Raw genomic sequence first — 24,943 nt, 5'->3', positions numbered from 1 at the left:
TGACAAAAAAGACTGTACACATATTTATTGTTTTCAGGAATTCTCCACTTTTATGCTTTAGCTGTTTGTATTCTGATTGAGATTAAGTTGATGATATCAATCAATAATGATTTTTAAATTAAAAAAAAAGGTAACTGAGTAGAATTTGAAAGTAAACAAAAGTAAAAGCTCCCTTCAATCATACCCTCCACTGCTTCTACCTAATATCACATTTATAGACAAAATAGAAAGTTTATCATTAGCAAAGATCTGACTTCAAGAAAGTGTTTATTGAGTATATGTTCACTCTATGTGATTAATTCAGAGACTGGTTTTCTTTCAGGTTCAGTCTGGGGCCAACGTTCTAATTTGTGGTCCAAATGGCTGTGGGAAGAGTTCACTTTTCCGTGTTCTTGGTGAAGTAAGTGCGAATCGGCCTCAAAATTTTGCCCTCTTATTTTGCTGTGTAATCTACCACATTGTGAAATTTACAACTGCTCCTCCCCTTCCCCACTGCCTTTTACAGTTATGGCCTCTTTTTGGAGGATGTCTAACTAAGCCTGAGAGAGGAAAGTTATTTTATGTTCCTCAGGTAAGACTTTGAGTTATTTTGTAATCTTTGATTTAAAGATCTTTCTATTTATTTTCTAAGAATTCACTTCTAGTAATTTTTGCTGTGCCACTACTAGAGACCTTATATGACCCTTGGAACACTTCGAGACCAGGTGATATATCCAGATGGAAGAGAAGATCAGAAAAGGAAGGGGATATCCGACCTTGTAAGGACCTACTGAAATACTCTGTTTCAGATTCTTTATCTTAATCAGATAAGTGCTTTAAGTGTCAGGTAGTTTATCCTAACCTGTAAAGCCGTCCAAAGCCTTGTCCTTAATTATAGCTTTCCAAGCTGAAGTAGTATGTTAACCACTTTGCTTAACTGTGACTTGTTGAGTGTTTGACCTTGTCTTCTATTGTTTGTTTTCTCATTGCCCTCATCCTTTAATTATGTACAATAGTTTTATTCTCTTTAAGCTACTGGATATATTTTGTCAAAGTTAGTATAGATAGAACGTAAAGGGTTCAGGGCTACCTTTGTGCCACATTCTTTTGTGAAATGAGCCTTTTTAAGTGATGTTGGCAATAGAATTATAGTGATTCTAGTTTAAAATATAAAGCAAGAGAGAGAATGTTGGTTTATAGTAAGCTTGATTTCATCTGTAATCGTTTTGTTGAAAGGTACTGAAGGAATACCTAGATAATGTCCAGTTGGGTCACATCCTGGAACGTGAAGGAGGCTGGGACAGTGTTCAGGACTGGATGGATGTTCTCAGTGGGGGAGAAAAACAAAGAATGGCGGTAAGTATGCTCTGAAGACGTTGCACAGCAATGAGACCGGTTGTATAAAGCTGCTCTTAGAGTCCAACATTTTTGACTCAACTTGATTAATCAAGGCACACAGGTGTATTTCAGTCTTTTTATTCAGCAGTTGTTGTAGTATGGATTATTTTAAATGATAATAAAAGTGCTTAAAAATGTATAACTTGCATGTAAGTTTGGAATTTGAAAAATTCGCAAATTTTCCTGTGAATGGAAAAGCTGTAGATCCAATTATGTACCGTTAATACTTTTTTCTAAAACTTAGGGAAACTTTGTAGCATGGTGATCCTGGGATATGTGGTATTCCTGGCTGGGTTACAAGATCTCTCCAGTATCTTTTCCCTATAGACATTTCTTTCTCTTACTCAGATTGTTCTCTCTGAAGTAGCTAAAGGTATTAGAGATGATCAACTCTAATGTTATTATCATTTTATTCTTTACTCTGTTCTTGCTCTTTCCTTCTGCCATTATATGTATCCTTCAGGGCTCAGTGTCTACTACCTGAAGTTATTTAGAATTTTAAAATTTTCCTAGTGTAAAGAAGCATTTGAAAGGAACTATTTTAATTTTATGATTGACTAAAGTTATCCCTAATCAAACATGACTACTAAATACTACATATTAAGAGTGATACTCTGTTAAGAGGGATAATTTTCAAAGAGTCATTTTTTAGCTATGCATACCATAGTTTGAGCAGATACAGAGGAATTTTTTTTTCCAGAGTCTTAACCTGGTGGAAATTAGAGAAAACTGTAGCCGAGGAAAGACAGCAAAGGAAATGACTGTTTGCAACATTGCTTAGTCATTATGTTCAAGTTATATTCTGCCTTTTTATTGCCTCCTTTTCCCTGATTTTGCATGTTGGTTTTTCCCCCAAATCATACCCGTTCTATATGAACTTAATAGCAACCTAATATTGTGATTTGTCTGGCTAGTGCTGTGAAATGAGATTAATCTGGTGTTGATGCATAATAAACAAAAGAGAGATGTCAGCCATACTCAAAATAGAATTTGGGCTGAGCAAGTGACAATTTGAAGTGATTGGGCATTTCTGGAGTCAATTTAGGGGATGACTATAGAAATAACTGCAAGTCAGGAGAACAGATTTAAATTCCTATACTATGACTCAAAGAAAATGGAAGGAAAAGTCAAGATTCACAAATGGGCACAAAGGAAACTCAGAAAGAAACATAAATGTGCTTGTCTAAGGAATCCTTTGTGTGTGGTATAAAGGTACAGAGGGCACAGTTTTATTTAAGGTAAGAAGTTCAAGGATGTGCCTAGAGAACTGAGAGGGTATCTTGGAAGGATGAGGGGCAGGGGAGGGTCCTGTAAACCAGATGAGCTGCGCTAGAGTCGTTTGGGAACTGGAGGAAGCTCACCCAGGACGCTGCTGCGCACCGAGCCACTGACAGGCCGGTGTTTGGGGAATTGAGTGTGAAGGTTAAAAGAGAGCATGCTGTTTTGCTGCTTTCAGAGGATTCAAGGGGAGAGAGAGAAGCCTCATGCAACAAAAATAACAACATCAGTGAAGTTGAGTGAAGAGTATGTGTGTGTTCATTTACTGTTCTTTCAGTTTTTTGTAAGATTGAAAATTTTCAAAGTAAAAAGAGGGAAGAGAAGACATTTTCATAAATTATGAAAGTTTATAAATTATAAAGGACAGACTTGAAAGGTTTATCCACCTAAAACAGTGAATCCGTAAGAGTGAAGATCAGTGTAAAACACATGAACCAAAGGAACTTGTGGGTAAGGAGAGTCAGGATTTGAATTGAGGGAATGGAATAATACTACTGAGTAAAGGGAGGTCTGCTGAACACATTTCTAAAAGCATAAGTGCTGGGAGATAAGATGATTATTCCGTTGTTTTAACAGTGAAAAACTTAATTATGATTTCCACAGAGTTCAGTATCAGGTCAGAATCTACTCTGTGCGAGGTGCTGAGCTAGGTGCCTGCCCTTACGATCCACTTAGGAGATCCAGACGTTCTCAGCTAACTGTAGACAAGGCAGCCTTCAGGGACAGCTACTAAGAAGGTGCACTGGGGTAATGATGAGGGAAAGATTGGTTCGAATGGCAGATCCCATTTAATTAAACTCGGAACAGCCCTCTGAGGTAAGGTACAGACGAGGAAAAGATGTGGAGAGCCTGAGCAGCTTACTAATGCCACAGCTGCTGAGATTCAAGGGCAGGTGGACTGACAGCAGAACTCCTGCTCTTGACCAGTGCATTGAACAGCCTTCAGTGTGCAGGTGTGCTGTCTATCCAGTTCTCCTCTCATTGTGCCTGGAAGTCTCAAGGGATGTTTCCCTCCATTGCACCCATTTGGGCCCAGGCATCATCACTCAGGGTTGCCCCACCTATTGTCATCAGTTGGGATGTCTTCTTTCTCTGACCGAGAGTTATCTTTCCCACTCCACTATTCTTGTTTAGTAATAGGTTTTCTTATTTTGAATTATGAGAAAGAATGTATCCTAGAAAAGTTGGAATATTTATAAAAGTATAAAGAAGGACCAAAACCCCCTTACCAGAGATAGCGTTGTCATAAAATTTTGAGGTTTTTAAAATTCATTTTTGTAATTCTTTTTCTTTTACCTAATTGGTGGCTATCCCCCTTCTTCAAACTCACTGAGATCTCTTGAATGTTCACCCCTCCCTTCCTGACAGTTGATCAGTCCCCTTCTGGCTCTGCCTTCTTTCCTGTGCAGTACAGACTTAATCTTCGAGGGCCTGCTTGGGGCCTAGTACGCAGGAGGTCTTTCTTAAAGGAATGAGCGATGGTCCCTTCCCTTTAACTTTCTTTTCCGCTGTTTGTTTCCTCATGTAACCTATACCCCAAGCCAAGAGCAGTTTTTCACCTTGGCATTTCTGTACATAGGCTTCTGAGCACAGCTGGAAAAATCAGAATGCTGTGGGTTGATGCCACCCTACTTTCTTGGTTTCCAATCTTCAGGGGCTCACAGCATGGCTTGGCAATCATTTTACTTATTTTTGCCCCTCTCTCTCATTTTTCATGATAATCATTTAAAAACTACCAAACTCAGGCTTTCCATCCCATCACCTACTCCACACTCTCAGCAGAATAACTCACCTCCTACTTCTTAAAGAAAAAAACAGAAGCTGTTATTTCAGTTACATGACAGCTAATTTTTATTGCGTGTTTAATAGATGATAGGCAATATGCTGAGCGCTTTACAGGGGTTATCTCTTTAATTCTGACAACAGTCCTGTGAGATAAGAAGTGTGAATGCCCTGTTTTACAGAGGAAATTGAACCGTAGTGCAGTTAAGTAGCTTGCCAACCGAAGACAGCTAGTAATATTTAAAGCTGGTGGTGCGGGATAGGGGGTGGCTTTCCAACTCAGGCAGCAGTATAACTGCAGTGTTCACATACCTCCTCACTGTGCAGTCTTCTCGTAGTGTGGTATCAAGTAGCAGCATAGTGGGAGAGAGAGCCATGATGAGAAAATTTCCATATAACGTGGTAAGTGTGGTGGTGAAGGTAGGCAAAAGGTTCTATGGGAGACGCGGAGGAATGCCTTCAGGTATCCACGCCTCTGACTGACTGCGCTGGGCTGTCCTTACCTCCCTATGTCCACTATCTGTGGAGGATATGGCATCCTTCCTCTTGAGAGAGGCTAAATGTCTCCATCTGTGGTTTTGGACCATCTCTCCTCTGACTTTATCACATCCCCTTCCTTCAGTTACACACACACCTCTGTTTAATCTCTTCTAGTCCTTCTCTTTCAGAAAGACATTTTCAGGTCTCTCTGATCTAAAAGCAAACTCTGCCTTAACCAAAGGTCCCCTATAGTGTGTTCCTTTCATTCTCCATACAGCTAGCTTCGTGATAGTCTATACTTGCTGCTTCTCCTTCCTCACTTTATACAAAGTTATAAACCTCAAGAAAGCTGTTTATATGTTTGTCATTCATTTATCAAATATTTGAATGTTTCCTATATTCAAGTGTTGGGTGCACAGTAGTGATTAAAATGGAGTCTGCTTATTGTGAATGTTACAGCCTAGGGAGGTAAACAAAGGAACAGACAACAAACAGTTCACGATATATGCAGTGCTGCAGGGGTGTTACAGAGGGACCCACCTGGATTGAGGGGGAGGTCAGGGTAGGTTTGTGTGAGGAGCTTATGTTAAGAGAAATTTGAAAGATGCAGGAAGTAGAGTAAGGCGTTTATGCTAAGCCTCGAAGACCTGACACACCTTGTGTCCCGGTAATTGAGAGGAGGCAATGTTGGCTAGAGTGCTGAGGTTAGAGAGTGAGTAGGAACGAATAAGATTGTACAGGTGAGAAGTCTGATGTTTATTCTAAGTGAAATGGGAAGTTATTGAAGGGTTGTAAGCTGAAGAGTGAAGTTCTCTGCTTTATATTTCTGAAAGATCCTCTCCAGTTACATGGAGAATGGATTGGAGAGGAGCAAAAGAGGAAGTAGGAAGCTGCTTGTCATCATCCAGGCAGGAAATGATTGTGTTCTGGGCTCAGGGCATGATTGTGGAGGTGGGGAAAGGGAGTGGACTGTAAAGTCCACAGGACTCATTTGAATGGACTAAAAATGAGGGGATAGGGGTGAAAGGGAGGAGAAGGGAAAGATCGTGAAGACTCATGGCTTTTTAGCTTGAGCAGCTGTTTGATAGCGTCATTTTCTGAAATATTTAAGATTGGGGAGAAATGGATGAATGGATTTTAAGGGGAAAAATCTAGAAAATCTGTTTGAGTTTTAGAGTTTCAAAGTCTGAAAGTCCCGTGAGTTACACAGGTAGAAAGATCAAATAGGAATTTTTATATATCGTTGTGGAAATTAGAAGAGAAGTATAGGCAAGAGATATATATTGGGAGTTTACAAATGTAAATATTTGAAATGGTGAGATTTGATGAGGTCACTCAGAGAGATACAATATAGGAAAAAGAGAAGAGGACCTAGAAATTAGCCCTGAGGAACCCCAACATTTGGTGGTCAACTGGAAGAGAAAATGCTGGAAAAGGAACTGAGAAAGCAGCCTAAGAAGTGGGAGGAAACTTAAGATCATGGTTTCACTGCCACTTTCTCAAGAAGGAGGGAGTGGTCATCTGAGTTCAGTGTTGCAGAGAAGATGAATTGGGTAAGGCTGGAAGAGTGTCCATGTTGGTCTTGTGACATGGAAATCATTGTTAGGGAGAGATGACAAATTGGAATATCTGTTAGACAAAGGATCAAAATAAAGAATTCCCAGAAAATGTAAGGCGTATGGAAAATAAACATGAGAAAATGTGTAGCAGTCCTGCTAAGCAAAGAAATGTAAGTTATAACAATCTTGATGTTAATTTTTACTTGTCAAATTAGCAAAGGCTTTAAAAAATGAGCACACTTGGCATTGACCACAGGGATATAAAACAGGTGCACCCAGAAATTATTGGTGGGAGTATTAATTGGCAACTGAATATTAATTGTCATTACTTAAGTAATAGAATGTTTAAAAATAGACACATTTTTGCCCCTGAGCTATCTATAGTCTGAATGCTAAGATTTGATTAAAATATGTGCCCTTTAATCTTGTTTAAGGACTTTCTTTAGTGTTAGTTTAAAACTCAACTTCATCTCATATCAGTCTTAAAACTTTGTTTTACTCTTAACAGTATTTCTCATGCTACATTTTACCCTTTGTTCAGGAAGACAGTAAAAACAATTAGGTTTATTTATATTGTTTCTATTTCTGGGAAGTAGATTTTTTGAGTTAGAATAGTTTTCATACTTGCTTTATAAGGCTAAATGCATATTTAATTTAAAGTAAATCTATTTTAGCTTATTAATTTCTTCATGTGGTCACACAGTATTTCTTTTTATGGTTCAGATGGCAAGATTGTTTTATCATAAACCCCAGTTTGCCATTTTGGATGAGTGCACAAGTGCAGTTAGTGTGGACGTGGAAGGCTACATTTACAGCCATTGCCGGAAGGTAAGTGGGACAGGGTCTCAGTTGAGGGTCCATGTCCCCCTTCCTCATTTGCTTTGTGTCCAACCGAAGAGAATATTCTAAGATATTAAGTAACAAAATTACTATCAAAGGATGATATCTCACTTTAATAAAAATTTTAAACTGATAATTAATAGATAGGAGTAAAAGAAAGAGTTGTAAATGAATTCTGTATATAATTCTCTTTGGCCATGTCTTAGATATGAAACAAATAATATATTTAAATTTATTTCCGTTTTACCTCATTGCCTATACTCAGAGTTAATAAATTGATATTTTCTTAATTTATACCATTAACTTTACCTAATAAGGAAGATTAGCCCTGAGCGAATATCTGTTGCCACCTTCCTCTTTTTTTTGCTTGAAGAAGATTAGTCCTGAGCTAACATCCATGTCAGTCTTCCTCCACTTTATCTGTGGGTGGCCGCCACAGCATGGCTGATGAGTAGTGTAGTTATGCACCTGGGATCCAAACCCCAGAACCCTGGCCACTGAAGCAGAGTGTGCCAAACTTAACCACTATGCCATGGGGCCAGCCCCTCATTTGTTTTTCTAATCAAGAAAACTCAACAATAATCATTTGGCAATTTTAATTTATCCATTTTTTTCTCTGACCCGGGCAATATTTTACCAAAGCTGCTTTTAGTAGTCTTTTTCTGAGGCTGTCTTCCTTGGTTCCATTCTTTAAGTAATTATTCAGTAGTCTCAGTTATTTTTTTTTCTGTGAGGAATTATCACCACCATCTCTACTCTTGTTGAATTTTGAGAACAAGATAAGTATATCCTAACTGTTTTACAGTTTTAAGTAAGTAAATGAAGTACAGGAATCTTCAGCGTTTTGTGAGTGTCCTTTGGGAGTTTACAGTAAATAGAAAAGGTCATGTTGCCTATATACAGTATGGATTCCTGCTCCTCACAGTGTGGTCACGGATCAGCAGCATCAGCATCACCTGGGAGTGTGTTAGGAATGCAGGATTTCAGGCCCTACTAAATCAGAGTCTGCATTTTAACAGAATTCCCAGGGGATTCAGATGATGTTCAAGTTTGAGAAGCATTGGCATAATGATGAAAGAATAAATTTGCTACGTTCATTTTTGTAGGAAGATTTGAACTACTGGAGTTATTTCTTTGGTAGTTTGCTTTCTATCCTTGAATCAGTTTTGATCATTTGTAATTCTTAGTGCATTTGTCCATAGAGATTCTCAGAGTTCTGGCTATCAGAGGTGTTTGTGAAGTTCTCTCACATACACTGTGGGGTCCCTGTTTGATCAGGCGTTTGGAGGCTCCTCGCTGGTAATTTGACCATGCAGTCTCCTCTTGGATCTCGCTACAGCCTGTAAATCTCCTGTAAAGCATAGAGTCCATTTGAAAGAAGAAAATTCTTATGGGGCCCCCCAGTTGATAATTTAAATTATATTACTATAATAGCACTGGAATATGTATAAACTGTAATGAGGAATGAACTCCTTAAACTTAGATCTCATTTACAACTCTAAAACCAATATAAATTTATAAATTAAGTACAGACAAAACACTATTTCAAAGTTGCATCATCAAAGAGACCTATGACACTCTTTTGCTGAAAGTAAACCACTGGCTTGGGATTTTAATTATGGAAAAATATAATCCAAGGTCCAAATCTTACATTTTGTATTTTGCTTATGTATTTTGACGTAAGTAATTCTATTATAAAGAATGCCTGCATTAGGTCGAGATCTCCTCCAATTATTGTAGAATCATTAAAAGAGAAATAATATATGAAGTAAGCTTTCAAAAATCAGATAAGGGCTGTACCATTGAAATATATGTTTTATTAACAACTAATAATATACTTATTTTGTCATGCAATTGCTAACCAATTTGAGAACATTTCCACATGGCAGCCAAACTTACGACACGTTAGAAGTGTTAAGTGATATCATAAGTTATCACTTGGTACCAGCAGAAGTATAAACACAAACTTGGGCGCTGAAATCTCATGGTAGGAAGGGTTCAGACTGTACTTAGGCTAATTTTTTTTAAATTATCAAAATGAAAATAAAATTTAGAACTCATGATGGAAATTTCCTGGATACCCTAGCATGTACCTGTCAGCCTCGAGAGATTCATTTTGAGAAACAGTGATCTAGAGCAGGGTTTCTCAGTCTCGTCACTGTTGACGTCTTGGGCTGGACACTTCTTAGTTGCAGAGGGCTGTCCTCTGCATTGTGGGATGTTTGGCAGCATCTCTGACCTCTGCCCATTCAGTGCCAGTAGCACTCTGAGTTGTGACCATCAAAAATGTCTCCAGGGGCTGGCCCAGTGGCGTAGTGGTTAAGTTCACATGCTCTGTTTAGTCAGCCTGGGATTCACAGGTTTGGATCCTGGGTGCAGACCTACACACTGCTTATCAAGCCATGCTGTGGCAGGTGTCCCACATATAAAATAGAGGAAGATGGACACAGATGTCAGCTCAGGGCCAGTCTTCCTCAGTAGAAAAAAAAAAGAAGTGTCTTCCAGATGTTGCCAAATGTCCAAGGGATGAAATCACCACCCCCCACCCCCAGTTGAGAACCCCTGATCCAGAGCAACTAGAGTTATTATCAATTAGTATTTTTTTTTAATCTGAAGTACCCATCTATAAACACTTATTCACAATCTAAAACCAGTAAGCTTTTAAAATAGAAAGATTTTTCGTTCATTTGTTAGCAGGCTCGCTGGGTAGCTGTACCTGGCCTGAACTAACAAAGGATCTTTAAAGTCATTGATTTGTCTCACTTAGTGTCAATGTCCATACGTGTTGCTGCAGAAACATTCATGTGTTTAATTACAGAATTTTACCCCAGCACCCCTGGGAGTGGTAAACACTACTTTTCCAAAATCTGAATTCCAAAGCACATTCCAAAGCCAGGTTTCCAGTAAAGGATTATAACCCTGTGTTTGAAAAACAGATTGACTGTAGACAGTGCAATGTTGACTTTATTTTCCTGATTTTTGACCTTTTGCTATTTCTACCATCCTTATACTCTTTTCATATAATTTTCACAGTGAAATAGAAGATGTGCTAGGCTATGTATTTTCTGCCCCAAACAAAATAATACACTTTTTGCTAGTACCTGTTAGTTTTGCTTTGTTTTTTTCTTATAGACTTATTGATACCTTTTAGTCTTTATTATGTGGTTGATGGCCTGTCCTTTTCATTACCTTGAACACGGCATCAGGTATAATATTTTCTCTTTGACATTGATTTTTAACAATAGCTACAAAGACAGTCATCTTAACAGCTTAAAATAGATAGACTGGTTTAATTTGCGGCTCTGCGTTAATTCACATAAACCGTACTCATTTCTCTGTTAGGTCGGCATCACCCTCTTCACTGTGTCCCACAGAAAGTCTCTTTGGAAGCACCATGAGGTTTGTATTTCTTACATTAAATGGTACAGTGAAAGTTTATTTTATTTAAATATGTGAATTGAGGTGATTATGGTTCTTCGTGTATATTCCCCTATAAATATATGCTTTAAGGCAAAAAGGTGATTCTATTTCAGTTTTATAAAAATAAAGTAGGATTTTCTTAAATATTATTGTAGTTGTTTTGAAAGCTATAGTATATATAAACAATCCCTAGTTATATATGAGAGATATTAGAGAACCAATTAGTGATTCTCTAGTTTTATAAATGACAATTGAATAATAATTAACTAAAATTTGCATAGTCTTATCAGAACCGTGGCTAGGTAAACTTTTTCTTATCATCCAATATTGACAGATAGGGGAAAGAGGCTTAAAAAGGATTAGGTGGCAAAAAGTTTAGGGACCTTTTCAGTGGAGGTCAGGACTGCGAGGGGAAACTGAACAGTGTCAGCTGCGTTTCTCCTTGCGCGGTAACAGCGTGGCATTCACTCACTGGGCCCTGCGGTTTGCAGAGACGCGGCTGTGAGGCTTGACCCGGCCCGGGTGTTGTCTTCACTCCGGCGTTCCTGCAGTGTCATGCTCGGCTAGTCTTTTCAACTCTTAACGTTAAATGAGCAAACCCGAAAAGTAAGCCCAGCGTAATTCCTTTTTGTTTTCTTTCCCCTTCCCTCTTTCCTTCCTTCCGTTTTTTTCCCCTAAGTGGTAGAGAAATTTTGGATAAAAGAAAGGATTTGAGAAAAATTGGAACAATGGTGAGGGTATTGTGTCCCATAAAGTACACACCTGACTGAACCTGATTGTGCATCTTTTTTGCCAAGTCCTGGGCTAAGTGTCACAGGGGATCCAGGATACTGTCTTTACCCTCAAGAAACTTACAGTTTAAATGATAGTGTACAAGTGATAATATGAAGAACGTGGGATTTGAAGTCAGTAAACCTGGGTTCCAGCACCACTGTTCCCAGCCTCAGTTCCTTCCTCTGTATAATAACAATTATTGATCCTTGCCCACCTGTCTCAGATTACCGTGAGGATCAAAGATGGCCTGATGAGAGTGCATAGTAAAGTGTAAGGATGTTCTGTATAGCTGTGTGACTTTTAGAGTTTTTATTGTCTTATGGCATATTATAATTTGTCTGTTTCTCATGAATTGGATGAGAAATTGCGTAACTAGAAATCAAAGCAGTTTAAAATACATCCAAGCCTTAGTGTTTGTCAGTTTACGAGCATTCCAGCCACGGGACAGCGAGAGGACTCGCTTCTTACCTCTCTCCCCTTCGGGCAGTGTAGGCAGAGCAAGATAAGCATCAGGCCAGTGAGGTGAGGGGGTCACAGGAGGGACTGCAGGGACAGAGGCCAGAATAGCTGAGAAGTAACAGTGTGGAAGGCGAGAACCAAAGCCTCTAAGTAAATCACCGCTGACTGACACAGAGGCTTCGTAACTACTGTCCCAGCGCCGTCACGGGACGGGGTAGATCCGCACGCTACATAGCTCTTGTCCTCCAGTGCTAAGTCAAAATCCAGACAGACAAAAAGCCTTAAGTTAGAGGTTCCGAGCTGATCTGGGAAACCAGCTAAAGGAAATATGTTCAAGGCCGCCCTGTTGACAGGCTTCCGCTTGGCGCAGTTCTACCTGCTGGTACGTCAGCCTTGGTGGCGGAGTCCTAGAAGCATTCTCATTTGTAGAATGCACAGAGATTTGGTTTCTTTAAAATGATGAGGAAGGCTCATATGTTAGTTCTCATAAAGGGAAGTACTCTGTCCACTCTGAGCAGTTATATTGTGACTGTTTTCAAAAAGAGCAGACTTCTTCATTTAGTTTTACCTTGGAGAACTGTATGCATTTCTGAGTATAAACTTTTGAAGGTTTTGGTGACTTAAAATAATTATTTCTGATCATTTTCTTGTATAAAAACTTCTACATAAATTCCTTACAAAAAGGAAATTCTCTTATTTGTTTTTTCCCCACTTCTTTCCCATAGTACTACCTGCATATGGACGGCAGAGGGAATTATGAATTCAAACAGATAACAGAAGATACGGTTGAGTTTGGCTCTTAGGATCGGAGAACTGGACCCTCTTCAATGAAATAATGACGGAGTACACTTAGGAATACAAAGTACATTGTAAAATAAAGTTAGCTTGTTTTTTTTAAACAAAGCAACAAATGAACTAGATATAAAATAATTGAGAACAAGTTGTTAAAACATTTAATATTACATAGAATATTGCTAATTGTGTATATGTTGTTTAATTATTAATATGTACTAAGAATGTCCTTATTCTTGTGGTTAAAAACCTGCCTAAATTAACTTGGGCTTAAATCAGTGTAACCTGATTCATCCTGGGATGTTAACCATTTGAAGTCAGCTAATTTGACTTTTATGGCTCTATCTTTTCCTTCAGTGAAGAACCCTATTTAAAACTAGGGTCATCACTTGTCCTGTTCTAACGACATAGTCTTGAATTTCATTTTCTTTCATCCCATGATAGTGGGAAACAAACGAATCATAGTGTATTATCAAGATGTACAGCATAATTGCATAATAGCATTTATTACACAGTGACAGATTTCTTTAGCTGCCACAGTTATACTCATTCCTTGTATATGTCTTGGGGTACGTTTGACTCCAGTAAAGCCATTTGAATTTTCTTTGGCTAACTAATAAATGTGCCCCACTCAATCTGCAGTATTGATTTGTTCCGAGGGTTCTTTGTGGTGATGTCACAAAAGTATATGTGCTGTCTTGCTTATAAGGGGTGCTTACTACGTTTCACACCTGATCTCTCCAGTGATTGGGGTGTTAAAACAGAGTCCTCACATGTCAAGTCAAGATCTTACAAGATTGTTAGATTTTTGAAGAATTGGTTGGATTTCTGTATGTCAGAAGCCCATTCATTGGAAGTGTGGTGGTTACATGGTGTTGAACTCCTGATGAGCCATAGAATGCACTACATGAGTAATGCACTGAGTATGCAATGTTAGCACTATCTTTGACCATGATCTCATGTTTAAAAAATATGTTCTAAAGTTATTATGCACATAATAATTATGTTTCCTAGGCACTGGTTTGTCTCTGTGAATCTTTTTTATATTTGGGTTATTATGTTGAACTATCCTAAGAGAAATCGATTTCATCTCACCAAACCACCATTAATGACTATTATTTGCACAGGGAGAACTGAAACTGAATTATCAATGTTAGATATGAAATCAGTTTTGTCAAACTGGGGTTCAGAAAGGGGCATTTTATATTGTAGTTTCTGCATAAGCGGTTTTGTTTTTTTGCAGAATTAACTCTAAGAATCACTGGCTGCCAAAGTAAAACTTGGTGTACTGATTCCACAATACGTAACATTCAATTTTTACCACTTCCTTTTAGCAAACTTGTATACTTACTTATTTTCTGTTCAGATTAAAAAAAAAATCAGATATCCTATACAATCTTTGCTTGTTCCTTTTATTTTGGTATCTAAATACTGGGTAGTTCATACCTAGTTCGTACAGACCTGACTTGAAAAACAGAAAACTAAACATTCAGAAAGCCCTTTGAGCACCCAGACTCTCTTTTTTAAAAATTTTTGTCAAATGTAGCTTTAACAGAATGAATTTCTCTTTTAGAAAAGCCGGACAAAACCTTCAGTGTACCTCGCAAATGCTACCAAATAGCCAGGAGACTTTAAAAGATATCATCAGTCCTGGGAAAGATTTAATGGCGGGAAAGTTGGAGATTGTCATATTCTCAGATTTCTGAAAGTGTCCTAACCTGAGTTACCCTCACCCTGCTAATAGAAGTCTGCTGGCTGCCTCCCGACTGTTTCTATAATGGATTCTTGCCATCAAAAAAACAATTTTGGTTTCTATTCTTTACTTTTTCTTCCTTTTTTAATTTAACAAATATTAAAGTGCCTCAGCATTTGAAGAGTGGAGGAAGATCTCTCTCCTGGAGATTCACAGTGTATATTAACAAAATGATTGTTGTGAGAAGGCCTACAATAAAGAAATCCAGTGTTTCCAAAACTTCATTGACCATGGAACGTCTTTTTCCACATAGTTACTATTCGTATCCTCCATAGACTGCACTAGGAAACGGCAGTTTAATCTGAAGAAAAAGCTAAAGGATAAGAACTTTTCATCCATGAGCAGCAGACTCCAAACCAAGTTTATCACTCTGTGTTGTAATACCAAACTTTACACTCTATATAAAGAGAAAACAGGGATTTAAGCAACCAGGGTTGTTTGCAATGCATTAATAGGATACAACCTATCTAGGCTTTGCTTCTGTCGTGGAGGCAAAATTTTACCTCTGCCCTCTTAGGGTTTTTGGCTGGGTCTGAGAATTAAGTGGACGTAAGACAGATTAATAGGAGAAAAGCGTACAAGTTTAAGTTTTATGTGACACGGAAGCACTCATGAGGAATGAAGACCCAAAAAAGTGGCAGAACCTAAAGGCTTTTATACTAGGTTGAACAAAGAGAGGCAGTTGTAGAAAAGTGAACTACGTGGAAAGGCTAAAGGAAGCTAAGAATTATTTTTAATAAGGTTTGTTTGTATAGAATTCTCTGAGTTGCAACATCCTGTCCTTGATGATAAGAATGTTACTTCTAGGCTAGGGAGGATGTCTCCCATATGAGACTTTCATCTCTTGTTTCCAGGAAGAAAAATTGGGAGACTCAGGACCCTTCTTGCACTTGCTGTTTAAGTCCCGTTAGCTCAAAATAATCCCTGTGCCAAAGCAGTGTATTTTGGAATGGCATATCCTGCCACCCTTCAGCTCCTTCCTCCTCTCCTAATGATTAGGATTTGCTTTAAAACTGGTGATATAGTATCTATCATTTCCTTCTATGATTTTTTAACTTTTAAACTTGCTGTCTAAAACTATGGTTTGCCTAAAAGAGTGAATTTACTTCTATCAGGTGGACTTTAGTGTTGGTTGTAGGAAACTTTACATTTTACCTACAACAGTAACTTCCCCTTTGTGAAGAATTGGCATGTTCTGACCTGTAAGCATATCATATGCATGTCACTTAAAAAAAACTAGTACCAAAAATTACTGAAAAATAGTCCTTTCCCCACCCTCTAGGGGTAACCATTTTTAACTTCTAATTGTTTTGTGGCAGTTACTTTTTATTTTTTAAACAATCTGCTATATACCTATTTCTTGATTTATCAATTTTAGACATTCTGTACTGCCCATATTGCTACCACATCCTCCACATATAATGAAGTCATTTAAAAAATTTGTAAACGCTATTTCAGTATAAGACAATGCAGAAAAGCCCATAAATCTTAAGCTCAATGAGATTTTAGAAAGTGTGCATGCTCATTACCACCCTCCAAATCAAGAAATAGAACATTGTCACACCTCAAAGGCCTCCTTCATATCGTCTTCCAGTTATTAGCCCCTATAAGCCACTCTTCTGACTTTTATCACGAGTTAGCTTGCCTATTTTTGAACTTTATGTATATTAGATACTTTCTTGTGCACGACTTCTTTCCCTCACCCTTTGAGACTGACACGTCCATGGTAGATGAGGCAATAGTTCCTTACTTTTCTTGCTGTATAGTGTTTGTTGTGTGAATAGACCATATTTTATTCATCTTACCGTTGGTGGGCATTGGGTTTTCTGTTTGGAGCTGTTAAGGAATAGTCCTTACAAAGATTCTTATACGTATCTTCTGGTGCATATGTGTGCGCGGTTTTGGAATGGAATGTGTCCAGCTTGGTCGTGTACTGCCATACTGTTCTCCAAAGTATTGTACCATCTTTACACTGCCACCATGAGTGTATGAGAATTCCATTTTCCCAGTTGTTGCCAATGTTTGGTGTTGTCTGTGTTATCTTTTTAATTTTAACTTTATGTATTTTTAGCCGTCAGCAGTAAATCATTGTGGTTTCATTTTGCGTTTCCCTGGTCAGTAATGAGATTGAGCTTGTTTCATGTTTATTGGTCGTTTGGATATCCTCTTTTTTGAGGTGGTCATTTAAATCTTTAGGCCCCCTTTTATAAATTGTCCTATTGATATTAAAGATTTTTATGTATTCTGGATATGAGTCCTTATTAGATAAATGTTCTGGTATCAGACAAAGTAGACTTTAAGACAATGAGCATTTTTAAAAATTGAGGAACATTTCATAATGATAAAAGGATTGATCCAACAATAATTTAAAAAAAACCCACATAAATACTTGAATACAATTAACCAACTTGACCTAATTCACATATGCATCTAGCAACCGCAGAATTCTTCCAATCACTGAACATGACAGATCCCTCCATTTATTTAAGACTTTTTACATTTCAGTCACTAGTGTTTTGTAGTTTTCTGTGTAGAGGTCTTACACATTTTTCATTAGCTTTATTGCTAGGCATTTGATGTTTCTTGATTCTAGTATATATTTTATCTAACATTTCATTTTCTGATTGTTGCTACTGAATAGAAATTCAGTTAGTTTTTGTATATTGATCTTTGTGACAGATTGTATTTTCCAAGGATGGTCCCTTGAATATGTATTCCAGCCCCGCATGCTCTTTACAGTATGTATAACCATCCTCCATGGAGAGGTGAGGTCTCTTCCCTCCCCTTGAACCTGAAACCTTTGTAACTTCTGGTGGGACTTCTGGTGGTGGGTGTAACTTCTGAACTTCAAGTTCAGGGCCTTGGGGTTGATGAAGGAGGAGATAGGATGATGAGAGGCTAAGTAACACTTTATTGGGGTGGCACTTGGAGAGAATTGCATGACAGGGAAAGTCTTTCCCAGTGACATAGGCTCAACACTCACGAAAACTGACATTACTAAGGAAAAATTGGTTTCAGAGATGGCTGTGTGGGACCACCGCCCATTAGGGGACTAGGACAAGGGGACTTCTAGGATGAAAGGGGAAATCAGAGGGGCTCATGTGTCCAAGAAATGTCTCTCAGCAGTAATTGCCCTGAAAGGCAGCGGTGGTTTGGGGTCTTTTATGGCTATAAGGCTGTCTTATCTATGGTTAGCAGGTGTTTGATGCAGTTTTGTGGGGTTTGTTAAGTTGGTAGGCTCTAATTGACTAAAAATACTGTCTGGGGACTACATTTAAAGCAATTGGATGTGTGAGGATTTGGCATCAGTGGGCTTTGGGCTAATGGTCCTAGCCTGCTGTGAAGAGGTAAACAACATGGGGGCCATTCTAGGTGAATACAGAGGGGCCATCTCTGACCCATTTACAGAATCTTGCAACCAATAGAATGCAGTGGAAGTTCCAGTTAAATCATTTTAAGGTAACAATCAGTGTTTGCTTTCTAATGAGTGTACAATATTGTTCACTGCAGAACCAAGGAGAGAACTGTGTTCCTTCCTTTCTGTCTTTACCCTCTAGTATCTGATGGCCTTCCCTTTTTTTTTTCACCTTGCTCCATATGCCATAATTATCATAATAGTAATCCTTAATTATTTCCACTTGTGCCACCATATCAGTGTTCTGTTACTTTCCAGAGATGTCCTTCAGGGGTCTTCTGTCCTCCTCCACCTGCTTCTGTAGGCTGGCTGAACCATCAGCCTGACCCTGAGCCCTCCTGCCTTGGAGCCCATGTCTTCCTCTGAGGTTTACTCCCTTATGTAGTGGAACATGTCCTACAGTAGCTTCCTGGGAGAGAGTGCATGGGAAGAAAATCCTCTGAAGTCTTAATATGTCTGAAGATATCCTTATTCTGTTATACCTGGTTGGAATACTGAGTTTAAGCTAAAGATTATTTTCCCTTAAAATTTTTTATAGTCCTTGTCCTCATATTTTTCTTATATCAGGTTTGCTGTTGAAAAGTTCAGTATTCTGATTCTTGTTCCTTTGCATCTGACGACTACTACTTTTTCTCCTCTTCCTCTCTCTCTGTCTCTCTTCCTCTCTCTCTCTTTCTCTCTGTCTTCCTCTCTCTCAAGAATATCCTCTGCCGTATCTGGCAAGTCCTAGTGTGCGAGCCTCTCAAGAGCTCTCTGAAGGCAAATTAATTTTCTTCTCCCCTTTTTCTCCTCTGCACACATAGGGCATGGCTCCCTTTTCTGTGTACAAACATTTTCTATTCCCTTGTCCCTTATTAACTGAAAAATCTAGTCCATTAATTTCCTCTCTTTTTCTCTTTGTCCCTGTGGATTTAACCTCTTAAGTTTACTTGGTATCATTAGTAGGATCTTGGGAAGGTGAGGAGAAACACATGTGTTTCGTCTTTGACTGGAAGTCCATAAAGACTTTTTGAAGTCCCTATGTTCATATTTTTTTCACAAAAGATTGTTTATTTTAGCAGTAAAGAGGATAGTATGTTTAAGAAATCTCAAAATGAATAATTGAGCCATGATTCTGGGATGTTCTTTAGAGCATCATATTTCCAATGATTATGTAGAGCAAATTCATGATGTTTAATTTCTTAGACCTTTCTCTTGATTCGAGTAAAACCCCTTTTGCTGGTTCTTAGAATGGAAGAGCAAGCTCTGTGATCTGGTCATTCTGGGTCTCTGAAAACGCTTTTTAAAACATTGACAATCATCCTAAACATAAAATAGCTAGAGCCAATACTTTAAAAGCTATCTTTTTATTTATTTATTTTAAATATTGGCACCTGAGCTAACAACTGTTGCCAACCTTCTTTTTTTATTTTTTATTTTTCTTTATCTCCTCAGGCCCCCCCCGTACACAGTTGTACATCTTAGTTGCAGGTCCTTCTAGTTGTGGGATGTGGGACGCCACTTCAACATGGCCTGACGAGCGGTGCCATGTCCACGCCAAGGATCCGAACCCTGGGCCACCGCAGTGAAGCACGTGAACTTAACCACTCAGCCACGGAGCCGGCCCAAAAAGCTATCTTTTTAAAGAAAGATAAATGTTAAAGATAAATTAATTGGCCCAACTCTTTAGTCAAAGCCATTTGGTAAATGGCAAAAACTTTGGGATGATTGGGCAACGCAAACTCTGAACTTTGTCAAACACACATTTGTTTCTGACATTATCCTGTGCCCAATGATGTGAGCATCCCCTCTTCCTGGAACACGCTTGCATGTCCTCCTCTCCCTGCCCCCTTTTGCCTGGTTAACTCTGTGTCCTACAGCTGAGATTTTAGATTCACCCTTCTAAGTCCAAGTTACATGGCCGCATGAGTTCCCCAAACACCCTATACTTTCCCTATCATAGTATTTATGTCCTATTATCATTACTTGTTTGATGTTTTCCCCTGCAAATATGTGAGCACAAGAGCTGAGATCAAACCTGTTGTATTTTAATCAAATGTGTGCGTGGCACATAGTTGGTGCTTAGTATTAGAATAAATTAATGAATAAATGAGCGAATTCGAATGCATAAGCATGGTTCTTGCCAAGGAAATTATGATCTAGAGAAGGGGCTATGACAGGTAAAGACCGCTTCTGTACAATATTAAGGGTCGTAAGAAAGAGTTGTGAGGAGGTAGGAGGAGTGTGCTGGGAATCTGGGAGAGGAAAGCTCCTGGGTGAGACCCAGGAAGTACTGTGGACACTTTGAAGGATGAGTAGGAAGAAGCAAGGCTCCTGACTTGGTGAAATTGAGGCAGGAGAACTTTTGGTCTTTGGAAAGCTGTGGATTAAGGCAGAGGCCCTCAAAGTATTGTCTTTGGGAAATGCGTAATATTTGCAATATGATTGTGGCTCTGCTTTTACTTTTGGCATGGATTAATAACTTAATGATTTTTAAGTTTCGTAAATGGCATCTTCTCATCAAGTCTGCATAGTTCTATCCGTTGGTGAGGTGTCTGTTTCCCTTCTCCACCCCGCCTCCCCTCCCCTGCCTTTGTGAAATCGGGAATAGCAGCTACATGGTTGGGGAAAGCACAGAGAGCAGAGCTTCTCAGCCTTCAGTGTGCGTACAAATCACCTGGAAAACGCATATTTCAGTTCAGTAAGTCTGGGGTGGGGTCCAAGGATTTCCATCTCTAACTAGCTCTCAAATGACGCTAAAGCTGCTGTCCCCAGACCACGCTATAAGTATCAGGGCCTGGGGTGGGAGCTCTAGCTGTGGACTAAAGAGACAATTACAGGCGGAGCCATAGCAACTTGGAGAAGGTTCCCTGGTTCAGTGACTCCAGCTATCCCTCCTCCAGTGTTCCTTTATTCTTAATCATTTACAGGTGTTTGTGTTTTTGTTTGATTGCTTTTCTCCTCTTATAATCCAGTCTATGAACATTCTAGTCAAGTTGTCAATTCTGCTCAGGAACTGAAGATGGCACCACAATCTTAGTCATAAAGGACACTTCCAGTCCCAAATGCTGTTATGCAAGGGAAAGGCATTTTCCTGCCCCTCTTGAGTGTTACAGTTCTTATTCTCTGGCCTGATTTTTGCTCAGAGAAGACAAGTTACTTTGCAAATGGAGCATAGTTTTGGGGGGTTTTTTTGAAAATCAGGCTGGACAAAGATTATGGCCAGACCTTTTTCTTAAAGGTTTTTTAGAATCCTATTTTAAAAGGTTATTTTATATGTTCAAGATGAATTGCAATTTCTGTTTCAAAATACCTGGATTTTTTTCCCCAGTATTTTCATTTCCTTCAGAGAAAGAGTGTTATTTTTGACTGATGCTCTATCTAATAACCCATAATAATGGAATTTAGGTGAAAAAGGGTTGAAGAGTTTTAGACCAATTAGCTCACTTGACAAAAGAGAAAACAGGCTTCCCAGTTTTGCTTAAGTTCTCTTGAAAGAGTTTCTGTTCCTTGCAACAGGAAAAATCCTAACAGACCCGTATGTAAGGAACCCTCGCCCAGGGAGTGTGCAGCCTCCAGGTGGAGGATCCTGTCTATGCTTTATGTCTTCTTAATTTGATTTTGGCTTCACCGCAGGCTGCATTCTGACCTCTCCAAGGGCTAGGAATGCCCCATTTGGGTCAATAGCTACTCCCAGCCTCTCACTGCAGTAAATAATAGATGAAGCCAGTGGTTCTCAAACATTGTTGGGCATTAGAGTCACTTGAAGGGCTTCTTGTTAAAGCACAGATTGCTAATTCAGTAAGTCTGAGGTCAGGGTTATGAATTTGCTTTTCTAACAACCTCTCAAGTGATGCTAATGCTGCTGGTCTGGGACCACACTTTGAGAACTATTGGATTAAGGTAACTTTGGAACAAGGCCATGGTTTAGAAGTAGCCAGGAAAATGAGCAAAATTTCTTCAGGGAATCAGATATGCACACAAGATTTAATCTTTTCCACCATGCAGACAGCTTCCCTTTAAAAGGAAATAGCATAGCATAGCTGTTCACGGAGGGAGAAAAAGAGGATATTAAAAATGTGGACAAGTGGGAAGCTAGGTATGGAGCAAAGTAGAAGCAGGATGAGCAGGGAACGTCAGAAGGGCTCGGGTCTGTCCTGCAGAGTGGCTGACCCAAATGTGCTTGCATTTAGGAAAGAGGGGTTCCTCTTCCGCCTTCCCACCAAACCCCTCACAGCTGCTGATGAGGGAAAGTCCGTCCACTACTCTCTCATTCTTTCTAAAAGTATGACTCCTGGTAAGATATTATTACGCTTCATTTACACTTGAATGTGAGTGATTTTTGAGTCATTTCTTTAGTTGAAATGGTGGAGTGGTGTCCTTTGAAATATCAGTCTATGCTTTTTTCCCTGGTATGTCCTCTGACCCTTGACCCCTCTCCCCATTCAATCAGTCCGCAGTTCTGTGATCATTGCCTCGAGAAGAGATACGGCAGCTGAAAGCAGAGAAAAGTGGTCTCCTCTGGTTGAGGACAGTTTGAACAGACAGGACTAGGGCACATTCAACGGATCTAAAAGAGAACATGGCAACAAGTAAGAGCAGGGCTTCCCCACTCCAGCCCACTGCCCTCCGACTAGAAAAGGATTTCCCATGGTGGAGGGAGAGGCTAGTCAGAGGGGAAGTGGAGGGACCTGGGGGGCAGGAACAGTGGTTGGTGGCGGTGGTGAGTTGGACACAACTCCTGGGAAAAAGCACATATTTTCAGGGGAATCACCAAATTGCTTGGGTTGGTTTCTGCCAGCTAGTGGAAAGGAAGCCTAAATTAAATCAAGTCCCTAGAAAATGAAGAAAGTTACAATTACTGTGTACATGGGCTATGTACTGCTATTTCTACCACTCTAGGGGCCTTGTTCGGGGGAGGGCAAGAAGACGCATGGCTCAGGGGTAGGGAGTGGGGGCTAAATGGTGAGGGACTGGGCAGGGCAGGGCTGAGCAAGGGGTCCAGTGTATGAACTGGCCTGTGCACAGCAGCCTTCTGGTCCCCATGCTCCCAGGGCGGTCACCAAGGGATCGAGTGCTCAGCTCTGAAAGCTGGGGAGACTGTGGAAGGAAGGACCAGTGTCAGCTCACACCCACCTCTTCCTTGAAGGCTTGGTGGCTCCCCAGAGAAGAATGTCGTCATTCCCTCTTTGGACTCCCAGAGAGAGACCTGGCGGAAAAGCCTGTGGAGAATTGTTTCCTCTGCATCTGGTGCCGGGCCTGGGGTCTCTGTTGGTCAACAGGGTTAGAAGTCAGGAAGAAATGCTGGTCACAGAGCAGGGGAGAACAAGGACACGCTGGAATTTGTTGGCACCTCTGTGCCTGTCTCTCACCCCCTCTGACCGTGCCAACCTTCTCCTGGCTGCTGCTTCACTTCTGTCCAAATCTTCTGCACGTTTCTCTTTTGGTCACCTCTAATCTAGAATCACAGAGGGAAAACAAACGCTGGGAATACGTGGTTCCAGATTAGCCAAATTGACACACTACACAACCCCCCGCAGAACTGTCTTGAAGGGTTGAGAACAGTACCTATAAAAACATAATTTACCTTTTGAAAAGGAATACTCTGATTGCCATGAGGAAAATAGACTCTAGAGAACTAATTGTGGACAGAGAGAGACCAGCTAAAGACTATGGCAGTAATGTAGTCGGAGATGGAAGTGGCTTGAATTAGAGGGGTGACAGAGGAGGAGGTGACTTTTGGAATTGGGATAGATATATATATATACTTTTTTTTTTTTTTACTTTTTGTTGAGATTACGATAGTTTGCAACCTTGTGAAATTTCAGTTGTACATTATTATTTCTCAGTCGTGTTGTAGGTGCACCATTTCACCGCTTGTGCCCACCCTCCACCCCCCTTTCCCCTGGTAACCACTAATCTGTTCTTTTTGTCCACCTGTTTAACTTCCACATATGAGTGGAGTCATACAGAGATTATCTTTCTCTATCTGGCTTATTTCACTTAACATAATACCCTCAAAGTCCATCCATGTTGTTGTGAATGGGACGATTTTATCCTTTTTTATGGCTGAGTAGTATTCCATTGTGTATATATACCATATCTTCTTTATTGGAATTGGGATGTATTTTAAAGGTAGCGCTGATAGGCTTTGCTGATGAATTGAATGTAGCATGGGAGAAGAAAAGAGAAGTCAGTGATGACATCAAGGGTTTCAGCCTGACCAAATGGTGGTGCCATTCCTTGAAATGGAAAAGATTGAGGGGGAAATGAGTTTTGGGGTTGGGGAAATTACATATTCTCTTTGACTGTATTAAGATTGACATGCCTGTTCGATATCCAGGTGGAGATGTGGAAGTAGCTGTATCTACAGTGCAACTCTGGGGTGCAGGAAAGAGGTTGGGGCTGAGATGCACATGTGGGAGTCAGCATCTGGATGATATGGGCATATAGCGAGATTGAGCTAATGACAGGGCCATGGGCTTAGATGTATTACCCAAAGAGGGTTTATTGATGGAGAGTAGTTTGGAGCCCTAAGGTAAAACCAACATTTAGAAGTCAGAAAGAGTAGGATAGTGTCCAAGAAGAAGTAGAAAGTAAGGAGGACATCCAGATGAGGGCTTCTGCGAGGTCAGAGGAAGATGATTTTTTTAAGATAGAAAATATTAGTATGTTTGTATTCTGATAGAAATGGAAGGGCTAGCCCCGTGGCCAAGTGGTTAAGTTCACACACTCCACTGCGGTTCACTAGTTTGGATCCTGCGGATGGACCTACACACCACTCATCAAGCCGTGCTGTGGCGGCGTCCCTCATAGAAGAACTAGAGTGACTTACAGCCACGATAGAAAACTATGTCCTGGGGCTTTGGGGAAGGAAAAAAAAAGAGAGAGAACTTGATAGTGCTGGAAAGAAGGGATAATGTCAGGGCAAAGTCACTTAATAGCTGAGAGGTCATGAAAATAGAGTGTTATTTTACATTATAAGCTTTTTATATTATAAGCTTATGTTATAGGCAGCTTTTGTCCTCTGTGTTT

The 24,943-nt window shown here is 39.7% G+C and overlaps 1 protein-coding gene across 7 annotated transcripts in view; it reads left to right on the top strand.

The window, feature by feature from the left end:
- ABCD3 (ATP binding cassette subfamily D member 3) overlaps positions 1-14,733 on the top strand; it is a 75,645-nt gene extending 60,912 nt beyond the window's left edge. For all 7 annotated transcript variants that reach the window (XM_023641598.2, XM_070268698.1, XM_023641599.2 and 4 more), the window contains 7 exons: positions 323-400; positions 506-571; positions 669-758; positions 1,216-1,335; positions 7,200-7,304; positions 10,659-10,715; positions 12,695-14,733. In XM_023641598.2, coding sequence (XP_023497366.1) covers positions 323-400; positions 506-571; positions 669-758; positions 1,216-1,335; positions 7,200-7,304; positions 10,659-10,715; positions 12,695-12,772 — 594 coding nt within the window. In that variant the 3' untranslated portion in view covers positions 12,773-14,733. The remainder of the gene's footprint in view (positions 1-322; positions 401-505; positions 572-668; positions 759-1,215; positions 1,336-7,199; positions 7,305-10,658; positions 10,716-12,694) is intronic.
- Positions 14,734-24,943: the final 10,210 nt, after the last annotated feature.

Source organism: Equus caballus, chromosome 5 (genome assembly GCF_041296265.1).
Source record: "Equus caballus isolate H_3958 breed thoroughbred chromosome 5, TB-T2T, whole genome shotgun sequence".
In the NCBI taxonomy this organism is placed as follows: Eukaryota; Metazoa; Chordata; class Mammalia; order Perissodactyla; family Equidae; genus Equus; species Equus caballus.
This window is presented reverse-complemented; position numbering and strand designations above follow the sequence as displayed.